Below are 19,239 nucleotides of genomic sequence, written 5' to 3' on the forward strand. Positions count from 1 at the left end.
CACGCTTATCTTGCACTGACAGCTTCTTCGTATCGTCGGTTATTGATTCGCTGAAAATCTGATTGAAATGGCTCTTAAGCTGACTGCATAGATACTACATGCATAGATACTACAAACATGCAATAAGCACTTCTGTTTGAGGAATCCAGTGGTCTATTCAGAGTGCAATCAAACTTTGTTTTGACAGCATATTGTCCTCCATTTATTGATCTGCGTATTTCCACTAGTTTTAATGCTTTAGGTAAATCGACACCAATCAAAAGGCTTACTTTTCCATGATCAATCGTTCTAGGTTGCTCCACACCTTGCAGATAGGCCAATCTTTCTACATCTCCTTGTGTTGCCATAGCATCTTTTGACACATTCAATCGTTGGACTGAAAACACATTGGAAAGATTAACTTTATTTCTTTATCTAAATCCATCACTTCTTAGCTCCCTAATGATGACATCAAATCTTCTTTGTAACCATCGATTGTTGCCAGTGATATTTGACAATTTCGTCCCTCCTTGTTCAGGTTTTTCATCAATTCGACATCACAAAACGTTGCTGTTAAGCCACTGTCAAGCAAAGCATAAGTTTCAATGATTTTTCATTTTCCTCTAGCTTTCACCTTTACTTGAACTATGGACAATGCTTGGCCGTCGCGGCCGGCCTCTGTCTGGTTTGCTAGTCCCACGAATTGCTTCTGCTCACGTTTCACATCTTGTTGATCTCCTCAAACTGTCTTTTTCAGCTTGTTATTGAGTCTTTCATCAAATTTAGCAAGGGCATCATGAATTGCCGACAAATTTTTTGCGTTTAATTCCACATCCATACAATGTACAATAACATTTTTGCTTGCAACTAGCAGAAAATGAAATAAGGATAAAAAATTGTCACAAAGTTTATTCTCACGCATAAACCTGAATTTATCTTCGCCAGGCAGCTTTCTAAACTCGTCACAGCTCTCCAGTTTATGATGCTTTTTAAAGTAATAGCATTTCACATTTTGACCAACGCTCTCAAATTTTCACCACTCGTTTATATGCTGAAATTCATGTTTCGTTGAGGTGCTGGTCTCATAGTTGTATGTCCTTGTCGTGTACCCATCCGCGTCGAAGATACAGAATCCTTCACCATCCAAAAGTGCACCAAAGACAGGGTCGTTTCTCTCCATAGCGACAGCCTTGATCAGTTTTCTAACGACCCCTACATTTGGATTTTGTCCTTTTAATCAAATTTCTTGGACACATGACTGCCATCTTGATCTGACAAACACAGTGCATCTCTTCAAAATCCGGACTAGCTTGTCTTCGTTGTTAACTTTTCCAAGTCTTCCTGTAGCTTTGAATGATTTTTCACAGCTTTCGAGATCGTCTGCTAATTCTTGTAGTGCATCTTGGTCTTATCAAAGGTCCACTTGATACTTGTTCCACCCATGCGTATGACACCTTGAAAACGTTGCCAAATCTCTCTGCAAGCATGTTTTTTGCTTTCCAATAGCCTTCTTCTTGTCCCAGTAAAATTCATCTTTATATTACCCTTTTGGCCTTTCCAGTGCAATACTGAATCATTAATTGTAGTTCTTTAGAAAATCGTTTGTATCCTTTTCAACATTGTTTTCAAAGCATCGAGTGAAGACAACATGTTTCAAGGGGTTACCATCAAAAACTGCCAACTCTGATTTAGGTAACAATGAAGCGACTGCCAATCTATTCATCGTCTCGAGATACTCGTCTCCACCTTCATCTAGCTCACTTTTATTGGAATGGCATTGTGCTGACATCCTAGTACTTTTTACCTTTGCCTCGTGATGCAATGTTTCTCTTGTAGAACGTTGTTGCCATGGAATAGCACCAGGACTCAATCTAGATGTTAGGCACTGGTTTGGTAGCTCACCATCAGCTTCAATTGGCGCTTGACTGCTCACAGAATAAAGGCAAGGTAAGGGGCAAGGGTGTGTCGCAAACACGGGGTTAGGGCTCGGGTTGGGGTGTGCCATATGCATAGTTTACTGAGGCATGATTGCTGTGTCTGGTTGCTTCAAAACCATTGAAGGTTTAGATGAAAACTGCTCTCTCGTCTTTGTCAACATAGTTTCATTTCCGGTCAGTCTTCGCAAAGCATGGTCCATTGTACTCAGCACCATTTCATTTCCCCTTTCTTCAAAGTGTTTCTCTATTGAATGGACAAGCTCTGTACAGGCTTTTTCTTCAGCCTCGACCTTCGCAATTTCTGTCTCCATATCCAACCTCCGTTTCATTTGATTTAGTCTCATTCTTTCGCATTTCAACCGTATTTCCTCATTTGCAAGGCTCTGACGTCTTTCCATCATCGATGCTTCAGCTAGCACCTGTCATGTCCTTGTAAATAGTTTTACACTATGGACTCTCTATGGAGCAAATACTCTATTTAGCAAGCCTATTGTCTTATGAAAGATTACTATTCGCTGTATGATGCTTACAGGTTATGTTATGTTTATGTTTGCGAAGTGATAGTTTCTATCTTGCGTTAACCTCAAAGTGCAGGTTATGACAGCACCGAGGCTCGTTTTGTCGAAATTCTCACCATTGCCTTGTCAAGACTACAAACATGGGAACTTCTTGAATATTTAGAGTGCATGCTCCTGCGAGAAGAATGAGACTTCGTCTGGCTCACCGAGTCTTCTGCTCTGATATTGCTGTCATCAAATTTGATGTCTACATTCCGCTTTGCTGACTCCTTCCAAAATGCCATTCTGTCTTTCAAAAACCGCGTTTCTGCTGCATGAAAATCACACATTCTTCAATGTCATCTTCATCTTCTAACAGCTGGCGGTAATTACTGCAGGTTTTGCTAAAATCATTAAACGTATTTCCCATGCACACCACAGATTTTTCCACCCCACCAACATCTTCATCCACCGTCAATACATCGGATACCTTCCGTATCGCATTCGTCAACTGACGTTCTTCAGCTTCTTTGATGTCCGGTCCACCATAGCCAAAGACAGCAAATCTGCAGACTTCACCCCTTTGGCGTTTTCTTCTTCCATTCTTTTTCCGAAAGGCTAGATTGAAACTAATATGGCACCCAACGTGACTAAAGCTCAAACCCAACCCTGATTCTCACCAGGAATCACAAAAAAATCAACGCAATCTGATAACTCAAAACATGGTTTGCTACAACAAAAATAAATAAAAATTTGCAGTTGATAAAGGAAAAAGCGGGTAGTCAATGTGAAATAGGTTAGGCGAATATCTATGAAAAACGAATATCTATGAAAACGAATTTAATTAAGAACAATAGTATAATTAATATAATTAAGAACAATAAATTACTGACAATCTGTTTGCCTCTGTAACTATATTTGCAAAGCATGACCAACTATATTTACAAGTGCCGCCACTTTGCAAGTCTTCCGCTTTTGAGAAACGCACTCCGTGTCCTTTTACATTGAACTCTTCATCACTTTACTTCAACGATATAACCAAATACAACGCCCAAAAAACGTGTGCACAGAATATATAGTTATGGAGACTGGGTACGAGAATATTTTATAAACAAAGCAATAAACAAAGCAACAAAAGGTTAGAGGTAAACGTTGGTCAGCGCGTGCATAAATTAAAAAGAAACAAAGAGGGTCTTGTAGAAATTAAAATGTTGCTGTCCTTTGGCACAACTCTGCACGTTTAACAATCGTAATTGCTGTTGGCATGATCGTGATTTGCTGTAAAGTATGATCGTGATTGTTGTAAGCATTATCGTGATTGCTGTAAACATGATCATGATTGCCGTAAAGCACGATCGTGATTGCTGTAAGTATGATTTGATTGCCGCAAAGCATAATCGTGATTGCTGTAAGTATGATCGTGATTGCTGTAAAGTATTATCGTGATTGCTGTGAAGTATTATCGTGATTGCTGTGAAGTAATATCGTGATTGCTGTAAAGTATTATCGTGATTGCTGTAAACATGATCATGATTGTCGTGAAGCATGATCGTGATTGCAGTAAGTATGACCGTGATTGCTGTAAAGTATTATCGTGATTGCTGTAAACATGATCATGATTGTCGTGAAGCATGATCATGATTGCAGTAAGTATGACCATGATTGCTGTAAAGTATTATCGTGGTTGCTGTAAAGTATTATCGTGATTGCTGTTAGATTTGCTTGCTGTTGGAAAGAGAAAACTGCTGGATTTCTCTTTTTATTATTTTGCCAAAATATAAAATGGACGTACATACACTGGGGCGATTTTCATCAAAGAAAGCATTCATTGTTTCAAACATAAGATTTTTTAAGAATTTTATATGTTTATCATCAATGCCTTTCTAAAAGTAAAACATGTTAAAATATAAATTCTTCTCAGAATTTAAAAGAAACAATAGTCATCTTCTCTCACCTCCCGGTTGAAGTTGAGGTTTTCATCAGTCAGCAACAAGAGGGCGTTTTTTAACATCTCTTCGTCGCCATTTTTCTGCAAAAAAGAGGATGTTCTCAAAACAATGTGACTTATGTTAAATTTTATTTATTTAATCTTTGAGAAAAAGAAATAATTCGTTTTGAGGTTGCACTAAAACGAAAATAGAAATTCTGATGTCCTGAAGCATCTCTTGATGCTGCTCAAAGTACAAATGGAAAAGATGTTGCTCAAAGTACAATCAACAATTCTGTGCCAAACTGATTCAAATCTTTTTGAGGCCGAATTTTTAGATTTGCAAGATGAATTCAATGCCCTTCACAAAGAAAGATAAGGATTAATAATGTACCAACTCACTTTGATGAGTGATGTGTATACTTTACTTGGACTCTACAGAGGAATATGAATTGGATCATTAAAAAACAGTCGTAAACTATGTAATCAGTATAAGAAAGCTTAGCATTTCAAATGAATTTGGTAAAATCAGACTGATCTTTGCTTTGCATAGAGTCGTCTATAGACCCTCCATCATTCAACAACTCACTTTAGGCTGTATCTATTTATACGGATTGGACCATTGATATCATCTTGAACAGTCAAAGATCTTAGTCAGTATGAGCATTACATGATATCTTTATTTTGCTTCTTTTTTCTAAGAAATAATCGATTGCAAACATCGATGCAAATTGTCGTTAAGTGAGAAACCTACCCGATTTCCCCACTCTCTGTACGCAATTATTTTTAGTCATAAACTCTAAAAATCTGAAGCAAAAAGGCCCGATATCGATTTGGCAAGTTGTTGACAAGCAAAAGACACATGAGAGCCAAAGTCTGAAACGCAATACGCCAGACAGCCAAAAATAGGCCCATGATTGCGATGAAAAAAAATGTTTTTGGGTAGGCTGTATGTTTGGGGAAAATTCTGATTTACACATATTGATAGAAAAAATAACGAACGTTTGTAAAAGGCAACTCTTTTTTGCATCCTGAGTTTGTCGTCTTCAAGCCCAGGAGGGTCACTAGAAATAATTATACACAGATAATTATGGGTAATAATTTTCTTTGTCATCAGATACTTTTAGGTACCTGATTAAACAATATACCTTGTTAAATCAAATGTGACACCTTCAAGACTTTCACGCAAAATGTGCCAGCTTCAAAACATTCTCTTTCGCATAGAAATACTAATGAGCCTTTGATATCTCAACTTTGTTCATGTCTACCTGGCAGAATTTTCTTTGTGACAAAGCCCATGATGCACGAAATAAAAAATTTACAAACAAGCAAATTGCCCTTATTCTCTGGAAAACTCGTGACTGTTTTTCTCGATGTCCTGAGCAGAAGCTGGTCAAGAGGGGAGTTGTCTTTTTGATAACAAAGCAAATGGAAATCAGAATGAACGAGAAATAATTTCTCAGGGAACATTTACTTGGTTTATGTGAGTATCCTAATATCTACGGAATCGAGCCTATGCCCAAGCACCAGTTGCAATTGTTTAAAGGGAAATGAGATGCAAATATGAGAGTCAAGGCTGAGCCATATTCTTATAACATTCTTAAATGTTTGATGACTCTGAGCCTGAATATTCTTATAAGAAATATTCTTTAGAAAGAGTGTGTAGCAAGAAAGGTTCATATAAGTAGGTCATACCCGATGTAGGTCGTAGTTAAAATGCTTTCCTTCATCGAATATATCTTTCTCTCGTTTTGTCACATAAGCATCGAGATTATACCGATAATTTTTAAGCAGTGATCCAATCTTCGTTGAATTTTGCGTGGTCAGGTACTTGTCCATGACAAATGCAAACTTTTTGAAACAGGAAAAACATTAAAACATGCAATTTTGTGGTAAAAGAAACTAAGAAAAAATGTTCTTAATTTTTCTAAAAATGGTTTATTTTTCAAATGGATGAAAACTGTTGCATGCATTTAGCAAAAAACAGCAGGCGATATTCGCAGTGACGTCAACATATTTTTATAAACCTTATCAATTCATATCCTATAATCAATATAAGTGAAAATTCTTGTTCTCAAGAAATCTTTGCTTGCTTAATTGCTTTTTACATTTGACATTACTACCATAGTTTCCTCCCCTGGGTACTGGGTACCAGAGCCACAAAATTTCGAGCCCGTAAACAGAATGCCAAGCAGATCAGCGAAGGAGGTACCACCGCTTCTTCAATCCCATCTTCTATTTCCGCTCTCGAATTTTTGTGGCTTTTGTACCCAGGATATTAGCTTCCTGTCTTGCTTATGTTTAAAACAAAGTAAACGCGTTAACAAAATAGAATATGCAAAGCTTCACCGCATTTTCATATCCTTTCTTCATCATTATATCTAATACTTGTTGTCTGTATCCACACTCGATTAACCAAAAAATCAACTGATATGTCTCAAACAATTGTAGGCTCTTGCTACCTAAAAAGTAATTTGAATAATTTCATTAACAATAATTGCATATATCAACCTCTTCAATGATTGTTAGGTGAAAGATTAATTGTGGAGAAAATAATAAAAATTCAATTAGTGAAACTTGGCTTGAAAAGAGAAATAAAGGACCTCATTCTTAACCTTTGCAGGGCTATTTTATAACTAATTTAAGTTTGCTATAAAATGGTAGACCACTCGTAAGTATGCAATCATTACTTTAAGTCTAAAAACTAGGTTTTAAACAGTTGCTGCGTTTTAAGGCCTGTGTATCTAGCATTTTATAGATAACAAACAGAGTTTGATAGTGCTGAAATTCAAATTTTGTCAGTTTGATTTTCTATTCTTTCCCTGGTATCCTCAAAAATATAAGATTTATTTGAACATAACTCTCACTTCATGTTGAGAGACAAACACATTATCGTAAAAAGGCTTTCACCAACACAACAAGACTCAACAGAACATAAGACTTTACTAAATTGACACGCAACGGAAACATTACTAAGTTGATTAAATATAAATGCACAACTGTTATATAAAAAACTGATTTTGCATAAAAACAATTGAGAAATGATCATACCTTTGAGAATTGTTTCTTTCATTTCTAAATAGAGGTCTGATGTACTATCTTTGACGTTGACAGCAAATATCTGTTAAGATTAAGAAGAAAACTATTTGAACTGATTTTTTTTGCAGTCTGAATATACTGGAGAAAGTGGCAAGGAGAAGATTGAATTTGAGTCAAATTATCAAGTGGAAATGTTTCTTAAAAGTCAATAAAAAGATTGTTGCAGAAGAGTTAAAACCATTAATCAACTAATGTATGGATAAAGGAAAGATTAAATAATCATCCAAATCACAAAAATAACGTGATAATGCTTACAGGATTTTGACATTCATCCATGTTTGCTTTAAAAGCGTTTAATAATTCAGGCTCCACTGGCAGAAACACAGTAGTACTACGGTAAAAGCAATCTTGATTGGAAATAAAAGAATATGATAACATAAATAACACCCTTTATTTGATATATAAATTGAAATCCGGGGTATTCCTAACAAACAGCCGCTTCTAGCGTGTGACATGCAGTGCCATGACCATTTTCCGTTTTTCTCACTTTTTATTCCATACTGTAAACACTTTCAAGCAAATTGCAATGTATCTGCAAAAAGGCTTTCTTGCCAGTAAAAATCAACTTTTAAGATAACTTTCTATGATGATAATATTCCACTACTTTCTTAAACACCATTAAGTAGCAATTAAACACTACTTACTTGGCGGCATGCAATGGACTTGCTAATTGGTTACGATCTTTGCATCCAGTATTGATTATCAGTGTGGGTTTCAGAAAGTCTTTAGAAATTCTACTGAAAGTCTCAAAAATTTCTTTTGAAGTTTTAACATCATCACATAACAAAATGTCGAGGAAGATGACTGAAAATAAATTTTGCATTTAGAAAAAGATTTTTCAAAATCTGCAACTTTTTAAAATAAAATTTATATCTAATTTATGAGAGACATGATATTTAAAATCTTTATGAAAAAATGATTCATGACAGCTAGTTTTGACATCCTAGATAACATAATACATCAACTTCTACAGACACAGTGAGGTTGACCCCTGTGAGGATGACCCCTGTGATGATGACCCCTGTGAGGATGACCCCTGTGAGGATGACCCCTGTGAGGATGACCCCTGTGAGGATGACCCATACGTTAATACACTGATAAAAATCTAAAGTCAACAATTTTTAGCACAACAATCACACAACAGCCAGGAGCGTTATAATTAGATGCTCATGGCTAGCATAATAAAATTGGCTACCCTAATAATTAGGGCTTAGCCCTTCTTATCTAAAAAATGATGATTTACCAATAAACGAATGAAAGGTGATCACAAATTCTACGTTTTCGCAAAACGTTTGCAAGAATTTGAAAATGATTCAATAAATGCGGCTATGGCAGCTTGTTTCTTTCTATTTAGATTAGACCAAAAAGCAAAAACATAGCACATTGAAGAACTGACCCTTCAGAGCATAGACATCTGATACAGACAAAAATTGGGCAGATAATTTATGTCCAGGTGTGGATTGCAAGTAATGTGAGAGGAAGAAAGACATGTTAACATGACAGCGGGTTGTGTAAAATATTTATTTCTACATGTTAACATGATAGCAGAGTAGGCTTTATCTAAACTTCAAGTCTTTTATATCCTTTTTAATTCTTCACTTGCTTACTTACACTTTTTACATTGTAAATATTCTAAATATTCCAGATTAATTAGCTTCTACGTAGCTATTAGATTTATGCACCATCTTTAAACAAATGATTAATTCAATTTTTGCTTGTCATTAAAACTCCTAACTAAGTTGGGAGAGGTCACTAAGAGAGGTTACACCAAACCCAAAGTGAAAAGGATTTTGTGGAGGAAGGGAACAAGAAAAGTTCATTTTTCCCGCTATATCCGATTCACCAGTCCTACCTAAAAGCAACAAAACTTCAATGGCAAAATAGATTCCCAAAGGTACGAGCAGGGTTGTACCGAAGAAAACACATTTGTAAAATAGCGAACTGCACTCTTGTAATAAGACTTTGCCAAGCAAAGTGAGACCCACGCTTTGTCCAGCCTAGCAAACGAATTGCAAAAAATATAGAATACCGAAGTGATGGCGTCATAAAGATCTATTTTTAGAATTTTTGAATTTTGATCCCATAAACGGAGATCCCATCATAAAATACCTCCAATTGTGCAAAATCGATAAGAGGCGTTACGAATTGGCTAAGATATGGCCATGTGAGCATTACGAATTGGCTAGATATGGCTACGGAGCGTATCGGATTCAAGCATCATCGTGTGAACAGAAGGCCTATCCGATATGAAAATCCGGTATCGTGTGAACAGGGCCTTGGTCTTGGTTCATAACTTTATGAACCAGGCCAGAATAACAGCAATTTTTCATTGGTCATATCTCGCCAAATTCTGAACATATCTAGCTGATTTTGCACTATGAAAGGTCTTTTATCTTGTTCTTTCACATTATGTGGTCAAAATTGAGAAATTCTAAAAAAATATTTTGATGACGTCACACTTCGGTACTCTATAGCCTTAGGGCTAATCAATTAAATGATGGACGCCTCTCTTTAATTTAACTCTGGTAAGATTTCACCTATTTATCCATCATTTTATCAATATCAGACTACACAACCCTTGTTATCAAAAATCAAAATAAAAAAATAAGCCAAACCTGTCTTGCACCTTCAAAGTGTGATCTCAATATGACTGTTACCTCTCTGCACTGCTCTTAATTTTTCGAGCTTCAAATAGAGCGCATAAAGCCTGCGCAAAGATGTTTGCTTGGTGCATGTTAAGACAAACTCAGAACAGTGGAAAATCAAACATGATTTGATTTCTCTTCGTAATACACTCGTTTAGTTCAATTCCAGTGGATTCATAGAAAAAGAATTAAAAAGAAGTATTAAAAGCTGTCATGCTTCAGAAGTGAAGCTACCAAAAGTTTGAAAGAGGAAAAGAGCTGTGCAAATAGATGATTGCAAACAAATAAAAAGAAAAAGGCAATCCTACCTTCCTTGAAAATGTTGTTTGCTTTATCATCTTGTTTCCGCAAAGCAGAATTTGCCATGAAATCAATGCAGCTTTTGTACTGTTTTCCATCAATTTGTAAATTCAAGTCCTCAACGTGAAGAAATGTCATAACTAACTAACTAACTAACTAACAAAAGACAAAGTTGAGCACTCAGCGTAAGGCTGTTCAAATATTTTATAAATTTTGCAAAATGATGTGCAACCTACTTTTGCATTTACTGTTTCTTACAAAAAATTGGCGCGAAAGATGAGATGCACTCACTGATGATTGCAAACTCAGCAAAATTGTGATGCATTAGCATCATGCCTTTAGCGGCAGTTCATTTGCATGAACAAGTAAAGTGAGAAAACAAAATCAGTAACGGTAGCTAGAATATCTCATGCCCGTGCACAGGCAGAGCTCTGGTTCCACAATTTTAGTGCTTTGCTGAATAGTGGGTGCACTGATTCATCTAGATGATAATCTATTTTTGTAGTTTAGCCATCCCATGAACATAAAAGAATTTTCATAAGTAAAAGATACATTTTGTTCTTTCGTGTTTGTTATCAGTGATAATAATGAATTGCCTTTCTAACACTAATTAGGGTGCATGTTCGCCCGCCCCAGCGAGAATTTTCATCTTCTGATATAGATAAGAGCTTAACTCCCCAGCTGAATTCCTTAAAAGTGCCATGTAAGTATGGCATTTATGACAGTAAGTATTTAAAATTTCTTTGACTCTGCAACAGGACAAAAAAAGTTGATAACAAGGGTTGGCTTTAGAATTTCAATGAATGTCTTGTTTAGTGCAGAAAATAGCAGTTGCATAAAACCGCTAACCTCTTTAGAGCCAGGCTCATTTTTCTGATTGTCTTGCTCCTCTGAAGACACTATTATGCATTTCGTTAACCAATCTATCCGGCAAAAACTCAGACTTTCATCGCGTACCTCCCTGATAAGGCTCCGTAGCTCACAGCTGCTAGCATTAAGGACGAATTGTGTGTGGCTTTTGCTTGTAATCTATAAGGGAATTGGCACAAAATTGTGTAAATCCTATTTGTTACGTTTGGCTTAGCTCAACATTGGCTCGAAAGCTTAACTTATTTAACCTTTTTCCGTGAGGAAAGACAAACTTTGCTTAGCCAATGAGATGATTTTTACATATCAAACGACTTTCCATAAAACACTTTATTCAATATAGCAAAAAAATGAATGAAATTCAGCTTGAATTTAGATGTAAGGGATAAAGTTTTACTTCACTTTTCGAATTTATCACCTTATTATTTTTGTGGAATTTTTTTACAAACTTAGTCAGGTACTAAATTTTGCGGATGGACAAAATTGGACTACTTCACAGGAATTCATAATAATCTCTCGATTTTTCAATACTTTTCAGTTGGAACGTCTCCTCTTCTTGATGTGACCACACCTTATGATTGCTATGCCTAGAGATACTTAGAGCTAGCGAGTATCCTGGTCCGCCTGGTCATGGCCCGGACCTTTGCGGAACTATTACAACTATTACACTCGACATCATATTACATAGTTACAAAAATTACTTAATTACTTGATATACATACTACTTAATATGCATTCTAATAATACTGATATGAGGAGAAGAAAGAGCAATAGCTACACAATAAAGTACTGAAAGGTAGCATTGGTTCAATCAAAACATTCTGTTGCGTTTATATACTTTATTGTAGCCTCAAGGAAAATAGTATTCGACATAAGTGGCAACTTTCATCGTTATCAAGTAGGATTTTAAGAAGCACTTCAAAAGAAAGGTTTGATAGACCTTGAGGTTGTAAAAAAAGGCATCGAGAAGATCCTGTCTTTGTACACTGTGGCTATGGCAGAGCAGCAAAAAGTGTTCCGTGTCCTCAACTCCATCGTTTATCGAGTACATTGGATTAACTGTGTTTCCAAAGTTGTGTTTAAATCTGTGAAGGTTCCAAATACTTAGACCCATACGAAGTTGTGTTAGAATTGCCAAGCCTTTCGGGTGGTGAATGGTGTAGACTGGGTTTGTTAGTTGACGAATAAGTGAGAAAGTTTCTTTTGAACATGCCCAGGTTTGGCGATTGTCTTATCTCCGAGGCAAGTTTATTCCATTCCAAAAGACAGCTTGGATAGAAGCTTGCACCAACGTTCATCGCTCTTGTATGTATTTTCCTGATTGTAGCTGGTCTAAGAAGACGATATTTGGATATGGAAGGGTGGAAGAGGCTGCCTTGTATAATTCGGTGTTAGATTGTTTGCAAACTTGAAAAAAAAATAAAGAGCGCCTGCACCGACGTCTGTGGTTAAGCGATTCCCACCCAAGCTCTTGATACAGTTTCTCCCGAGATGTACCTTTCCATGCACCAGTTCTGACGTTTTACACTTTGCAGAGTGCCAGACGAAAAGCTTCAGTAACATGTTTCAAAATGTATGTTTCTTCAAAGCCATTGTGAAATTATTGTGCAAAAAAGAAAAAATGATGTGGGATTCCAGGCATTCAAATTTCAGGCATTGGCTGATTCACAGAATGCAGTGTTCATCAGAATAAGCTTAATTAATAATTTGAACGAACTTATTTAATAAAAAAAAGGTAAAATTGCCTTTTCACTATAGGGTTAAGATCGTTTAAACGATAACTTTTCTTTACCGACTAGAACTGACCGCTTGACTTGCATATTTATGCGTTGATTCGATTTTCTCATTGTTGCCTCACATTCACCGAGAATGTCGCATTCAATGCTAATGCAATTCTTATCATGACTATAGGTGTTTGGGCTAATTGATGCTGAAATAGATGCTTAAATCCACAGAGATAAGTACCAAACCAAGTCAGAGATCAGTTTACAATATAGACAATTTATTGAAAATCTAAGAGCCATTTATTGCTGAAGAAGTTGTTTGTGAAACAATATTAATGGAAAATTTTAAATGATTCATTGACAAAATCATGGGCAAAAAAATTGTTCCTCAACGTTTCGGGACGATAAGTGAATATCTCTAGATAGAAAAGGTCCAAATATGGAGGTACTAGCAAGAACAACTAGTTCCTCGTTGGAGTTCATTTGTTTCGTTATTGCATTGTTGTTATCATATAAAACGCCCCTTAAAAATTTCATTTCGCAAAAGACCATATAAATAATGAGACATCATTTTGTTAACCGTTCAAACTGTTGCGAACAAGCAATCCTAAATCTCCAAGACCTTTTTTAAAGGGCCTCTCCAGCAATAATTCATAGGCCCTTTTGTCTCAGTTGAATTAATGAAACAGCCCACCTATCATTAATTTGTATTCGTTTCTCAAGATTTTGCATAATCTCGTATACAGTTGTTTAAGACGTTGGAAACACAATTTGGTGTAGTGATGTAGTGGTTAAGGCGTAAGAGGCACTATCCAAAAGACCAGGATTCGAGACCAGCACCCGGGCACATAATGAGGATGTAACCCTTTGTTAAGGGGTTAAAACAAATTGTGTGTCTCTCTACGAAGAGGTATGATAAAGCATATCAATCAGGCGGTAGAGTATTAAGTCAGTAGAGTAGCCTTTGGCTAATTAAAAACTTTGAAACCATAATTTTTAGAATTGCTTTTGCTAGTTGCAAGTGCTCGCATTTTAAAATTGAACTGAATTACAAAGGTAGGAATTTCGGTTTGGTGATATGATGACGCAAGCTTGATGGTACAGTGTATTTCGGGTGACTTGACGTTTGCATGTAAACCAACCAAATTGTGAATCGGATATTCGCAAAATAAGTGATAGCGTAGAAAGATTAGAACTTAGAAATACGTCGGAGAATTCTGACTGATTGCTATAAAGACCGTGTCGAGTTACTACGCATTACGATCCGCAGGTATCGAAGACGAAAATACTCTAATAGAATACTTTTTATCGGAGCTGTTGCTTAGTTTTTGTCGCTATTGAAGTAGAAAAATTGATGTATATCAGCTTTCCAAGGGCTGCTTCTGCCTCGAGTGCATGGAAAAACTGTGCTACAAACGCTCATATCAACCACGATATAGGCAACATGGATACTACCAACAGCACACTAGAAGTATTCCGAAAAATCACAAAGGTTGATGGAGACCTTGGACGGAAGGTGAAAATAGGACGAGTATTAATCAGAATTGTCAATGGAATCATTTCGAACATTCCGCAGTTTAATCACTCTGTAAAACTCGTTTGGCCAAAGAAGCCATTTGATACGATTCCAACTGAACTGAAAACCATATCTCCCAGTAAAACTAGCATTTGTTGCCTGAACAATTACTGTACCCTTGTGAGAAACTTTATACTTCGGTTTTACAGATCCTTACAACATCGATTCGGGACGCTACTTTTCGTTTTGTTGACCTAGACCAAAGTCATAGCACGATATTGGCAAGTCAATTGTCGAAAGAATACTAGCTATGTGGAAATAAGGCTGAATATATCTATCGGGAGTATAAAGTTTGCTAAAATACACGTGAAAGCATGAATATATCTACTTGAAGGGATTCCTACAAAGTTAATGAATTCCCAAAACAAAACACGATCCCTAGGTAGAACAACAACATCTTTTTTTTATATATATATATTAAAGAAGAAATTGTAATAGACGAGGGCAAATCACTCTAAGAAAATCTCGTACACCTTTTGTAAAAATCCTATTGTTTTATCTCAAAATCCCCAGAAATCCTTTTGTTTTAAGCAAAATGTCGTACGCTATTTGCAAGAGTGAATCACCCCTCGGTAATAGAAGTAGTTTACTCATATTTGTATTATAGCTGATAGGGAATTCGTGTATAAAGATTTTTGAAATGAAAAAAAATGGAAATGAAAAAAAAGTGCACATACCTTGCTGACAGCTTCCTTTATTGCATCATATGCTTGTATTCTTAGACCTTTGTCTCCTTTACCAAATAACGTTAGCCAAAGACTGGGCTGAACACCAGTTCCCCAAATCTCCCTTACTTTTTCAGACACCTGCATGAAAAATTACTGCTATAAAGAAATTAATGCTCCGTGAGAAATAACAGAAAATAGATGCAAGAAGATTCTGTTTGTTGTGGATAAAATTGAAAAGAAAACTGATTCATATCTCAAGTTAGTTTTTGTGATGTTTTAAAAACTTTTAGCTCGTCCCAACAATCTTTAATCAAAATTTACACAAGTTTCTATCATAGTTTCAAACACAGAAAGTGACTAATCAGTTTTACCTGTTTATCAAATTCCTCGAATTCTTGACAAATGGAAGTTCTGCAATTAACCAAAAATCAAGTATTTATACGTGGTTTATAGAAAATATTGTCCTCACTCGTCACTTGAATGAGTCACAAAATTACTTCAATGCATCAGGACATGTTTAATGATCTAAACTTGAATATTTACGGTTGCAAAGTCCTAAGAATTCAGTGGAGGTGATGTTTGCAAAATTGCGTTTATATTCAGTTCGACATTAGAAAAATATGCAGAATTTACCTTTGACGAATCTTATTTCTCAAGCTTTCCATCTGCATAGAAATTATTGTTAAAAACAAAATTTACTTCTAGAAAGATAAACAAAAAAATTGAACATGAATCTTGAATTTAAATGAATCCTGGATTGACGAACACAGACATTACATGCGTCTGATGACTACTAAAAAAGGATTGTATATCATTAAGCTTGGGTATATTTATCTGAAACTTCATTGATATTAAAGTTGAAGAATTCTGTTTGAAACTTGAAAAAAATTGGTTTTAAAGATGGACAATAAAAATTGAAAACTATCTATCATTAGCGATTGCTGCTAGGAGGATTGCTTTGAAATGTTTTTTTTTAAATCATTCATTGCACTTTTTTCTTTTGTTAGCGACTCGATCAAACTGACATCAGATCTTTTGCTTTTACTCAATCATCATATTCGCATTCCTCATTCCTGAAAATCCTCTTCTGAGGGCTAGCCGTGTTTTTATATTAACTCGATGATATTTGATAGCAACCAAACGCACATAGGTAGGAAATCATTTCAATTAGATAGACAGAAATACCTCACAGACCTGAAAGGCATCGTTGACTTTTGCAAATGAGCTAGTCTTCGTGTTCTAAAATGAAATGAAGAAGAATCAAACGACCAAGCTCACAAGGGTTGTCCCTTACCTGCCCAGAATTGGAGTAGACAGAAATTAGGCGTTTCTCGTGCCCGCCCAGAGGTGCCGTCATCAGGGACGTAACTTGGCCAGTAGGTTTGGGGGGGGGGTGAAAAGGGTTTCTGCCCTGCAAAACTGAGTGGTGCCCTGCAGACCTCGTAGCAAAGGTTTGTCTATACTCTATAGGTTACTAGTGAAAGCTTCACCAGTGTACACTGGTCTTTACCAAGAACAAACTTGAAACTTCATTGCCTATGAACTATCTATTTCTCTACGTGAGCGTAAATTATATGTCAAATTTGGTTTTCCTTGATAATAAAGCTTCTATCTCGTGGCATATGATTTTTTGGTGCCTTATATGGGCGGAGCAATGAAATTGAGCCCGGAGGGACTAAGAAGAATCAAGGTTAGTGATATAGGAGGACCCACCATGGTTGGGTCCGACGTGAAGAAAATTTTTGAAATTATACCTTGTAATAGGGCTAAAAAGCATCTTTCAGACTAAAATTTAGCAAAAAAATACTGCTAAAAACTGATTATTGTTTATTGGGAAAAATAGGGAGGGGCATGTCATGCTAAAACTTTAGTGATAGACGTTGGGAAAGGAAAGAAGCAGTAACCTTTCGTTTCAGACTGCACATAGTTGAATGACAGAGGAAGATGTTGTTTTGATTGGGAGAATTTTATTTCCTGAACAGAAATCTGCAGTTTCTTGTATCGAAAAGGCCATCCAAAATTAAAACATTGCAATGATACAGAAAGTGATTTACTGAATTAACGCAAATAAAAGAAAAATAATAAAAATATACGTGAAAAAGTTAGTAATTAGATGAAACAAAATCGGTATCTTAACAGTTTACTATCTTTTTATTTTATGCGCTGTTAAAAATTAATAGAAAAATGATAAAAAAATTCTTATCTTGACCAAAGTGAGGGCCTTCATCCCCCTATTCCCCCCTGTGACGCCGTGCCTGTCATGAAAATAATTTACAACTTAAATTAATTTATATGGACTCAACCTTGCCCTCATAAACATATGCATCAATCATTGCATCCATTGGCTATGACTTTCGGTAAGACATGCTTTCGCTTTGCAAATAACGGAGCTTTTCCTTACATACCTGTTCCATTCTCTAAAATGCAATATGAGGAAGGTAGGTTCATAACAAATATGATATTTCCATTTCAAAATTCCTAAACGTCCCTTTACGAACTTCAGAGGTGACATTTCTGCGTGGCAACAAAGCTCTTCTTGGCGCCCTGCGAAATCTTCGATTGCTCTGTGAAATCGACTATTTTCTAGATTGGGGGGATGTCACACCCCCCACACCCCCCGGTATTTTCGCCCCTGGCCGTCATGAGATCTTTGGTCTATTTTTAGATAAACAGGGGTTGTAAAGCAATTTGTTCACTAAAACGTTTCAAATTGCATTTCACGACTGTAGATTCAAATTCATTTCAAGCTGTACCTTCTATTCTATTAAATTTTCCCTGAGTGTAGTCTATAGGTCTGTTTATATGAAGAAAATCATCCCACCTCCCGGCCTGTGAGCTGAGAGGTAAGATCCCAACCACCTAAAGAGTGTTTTGTCTTTTGTATTGCATTTATATGGCAAACTAATCAGGGTTGTTAGTAAAACAAATGTCAAAATTGCTATACCAGCATGAAATTTTATGCTGGTATCACAATTCGGACAACACTATCCCTTTAAAAGATAGGAAATGGATCCTGACTGAAAATTTCCCCCTTCGGCTATTTTTAGACTAGGGTACTTTACCACATGACTCCACAAACGACGTTATTTCGATGTCTCTCCTGAAAGTAGGTACAATAGCAGGGAACTTTGCAATAAATGGCAATCTGATACACAGAAAACGGTAGGATATAAACCCCATCCAAAAATTTCCCCCTTGTTCTATTTTTAGTCTGGGGTACACTATTTTTAGTCTGGGGTACACTTCTCAAGGCCTTTTTAAACGATGTAATCGCATCTCGGTCTTACTTTGGTACAACGGCATGAAACTTTGCAAAAAGGACAGTTTGATACGCTAAAAAGGATTGGATATGGACCCTAACTTAAAAATGCTCCCTTTCTCTATTTTTAGAGTAGGGTACTTTTACTTTCTGTAGTGTAGAGACAGAAAATGTAGAGGGGGACTATATAGCTTTTTCTTTATCGTATTCAAAATGAACGTTTCGACTGATTTCTTTGGGATGGCTCCCCAATATCAAAATCTTTACCTTTCCATATCTTTCGTGTCTATGAAATTTTCATATACATGCGATCAGATTTCGTCCCACTTGTTAGCACACAGGTTGGAAGCTAAGAATATTTTTCCATGTGTATCTGGAAGGTGGGAGGTGGGATAGAATCTCATCCTACTCTCAGGGGATAGAATAGCGAAATTTTCAATTCTTGAAGGTTTCGCCTTCGATATTTTTCCCGTAAACAATGGCAAATGTAAAGGCCTTTTTCCAACTAACAGAAAATCGTATTTTGTAAAGAAAATTTTAAAGGTGCAAAATCAAATTATTTATCTGATATCAAAGATAACTCCCTACCTCAGTATTTTGTGGCATTCTATCTAGGTTTGTTTGTCACTGCATCGATTGTTTGGCATTTGCCCAGGTATACGCACTCATGTCTGCTGCTAGCTGGTTTGTGCCGATGAGTCGTTGTTGTTTGTGTAAAACACTTTCGAAAGCGGAAAAATGTTTGTCCAGAATCGGCCACG

At 36.3% G+C, this 19,239-nt stretch overlaps 1 protein-coding gene across 3 annotated transcripts in view; it reads right to left on the minus strand.

Moving 5' to 3' along the window:
- LOC135688518 (transient receptor potential cation channel subfamily M member 3) overlaps positions 1–19,205 on the minus strand; it is a 55,501-nt gene extending 36,296 nt beyond the window's left edge. The window contains exons 1-14 of one of the 3 annotated variants that reach the window (XM_065205394.2): positions 19,067–19,205; positions 16,414–16,458; positions 15,853–15,884; positions 15,591–15,630; positions 15,229–15,357; positions 11,234–11,413; positions 10,393–10,501; positions 8,084–8,243; positions 7,695–7,770; positions 7,392–7,461; positions 6,690–6,802; positions 6,036–6,191; positions 4,743–4,775; positions 4,368–4,442 (exon numbers count right to left, since the gene is read on the minus strand). In XM_065205394.2, coding sequence (XP_065061466.2) covers positions 4,368–4,442; positions 4,743–4,775; positions 6,036–6,191; positions 6,690–6,802; positions 7,392–7,461; positions 7,695–7,770; positions 8,084–8,243; positions 10,393–10,501; positions 11,234–11,413; positions 15,229–15,357; positions 15,591–15,630; positions 15,853–15,884; positions 16,414–16,458; positions 19,067–19,084 — 1,236 coding nt within the window. In that variant the 5' untranslated portion in view covers positions 19,085–19,205. Of the gene's footprint in view, positions 1–4,367; positions 4,443–4,742; positions 4,776–6,035; positions 6,192–6,689; positions 6,803–7,391; positions 7,462–7,694; positions 7,771–8,083; positions 8,244–10,392; positions 10,502–11,233; positions 11,414–15,228; positions 15,358–15,590; positions 15,631–15,852; positions 15,921–16,404; positions 16,459–19,066 lie in introns of all 3 variants that reach the window. The other 2 variants (XM_065205393.2, XM_065205395.2) reach the window with 2 other exon arrangements.
- Between the last annotated feature and the right edge of the window lie 34 nt (positions 19,206–19,239).

Source organism: Rhopilema esculentum, unplaced genomic scaffold (genome assembly GCF_057945365.1).
Source record: "Rhopilema esculentum isolate cy_ngs unplaced genomic scaffold, ASM5794536v1 HiC_scaffold_36, whole genome shotgun sequence".
In the NCBI taxonomy this organism is placed as follows: Eukaryota; Metazoa; Cnidaria; class Scyphozoa; order Rhizostomeae; family Rhizostomatidae; genus Rhopilema; species Rhopilema esculentum.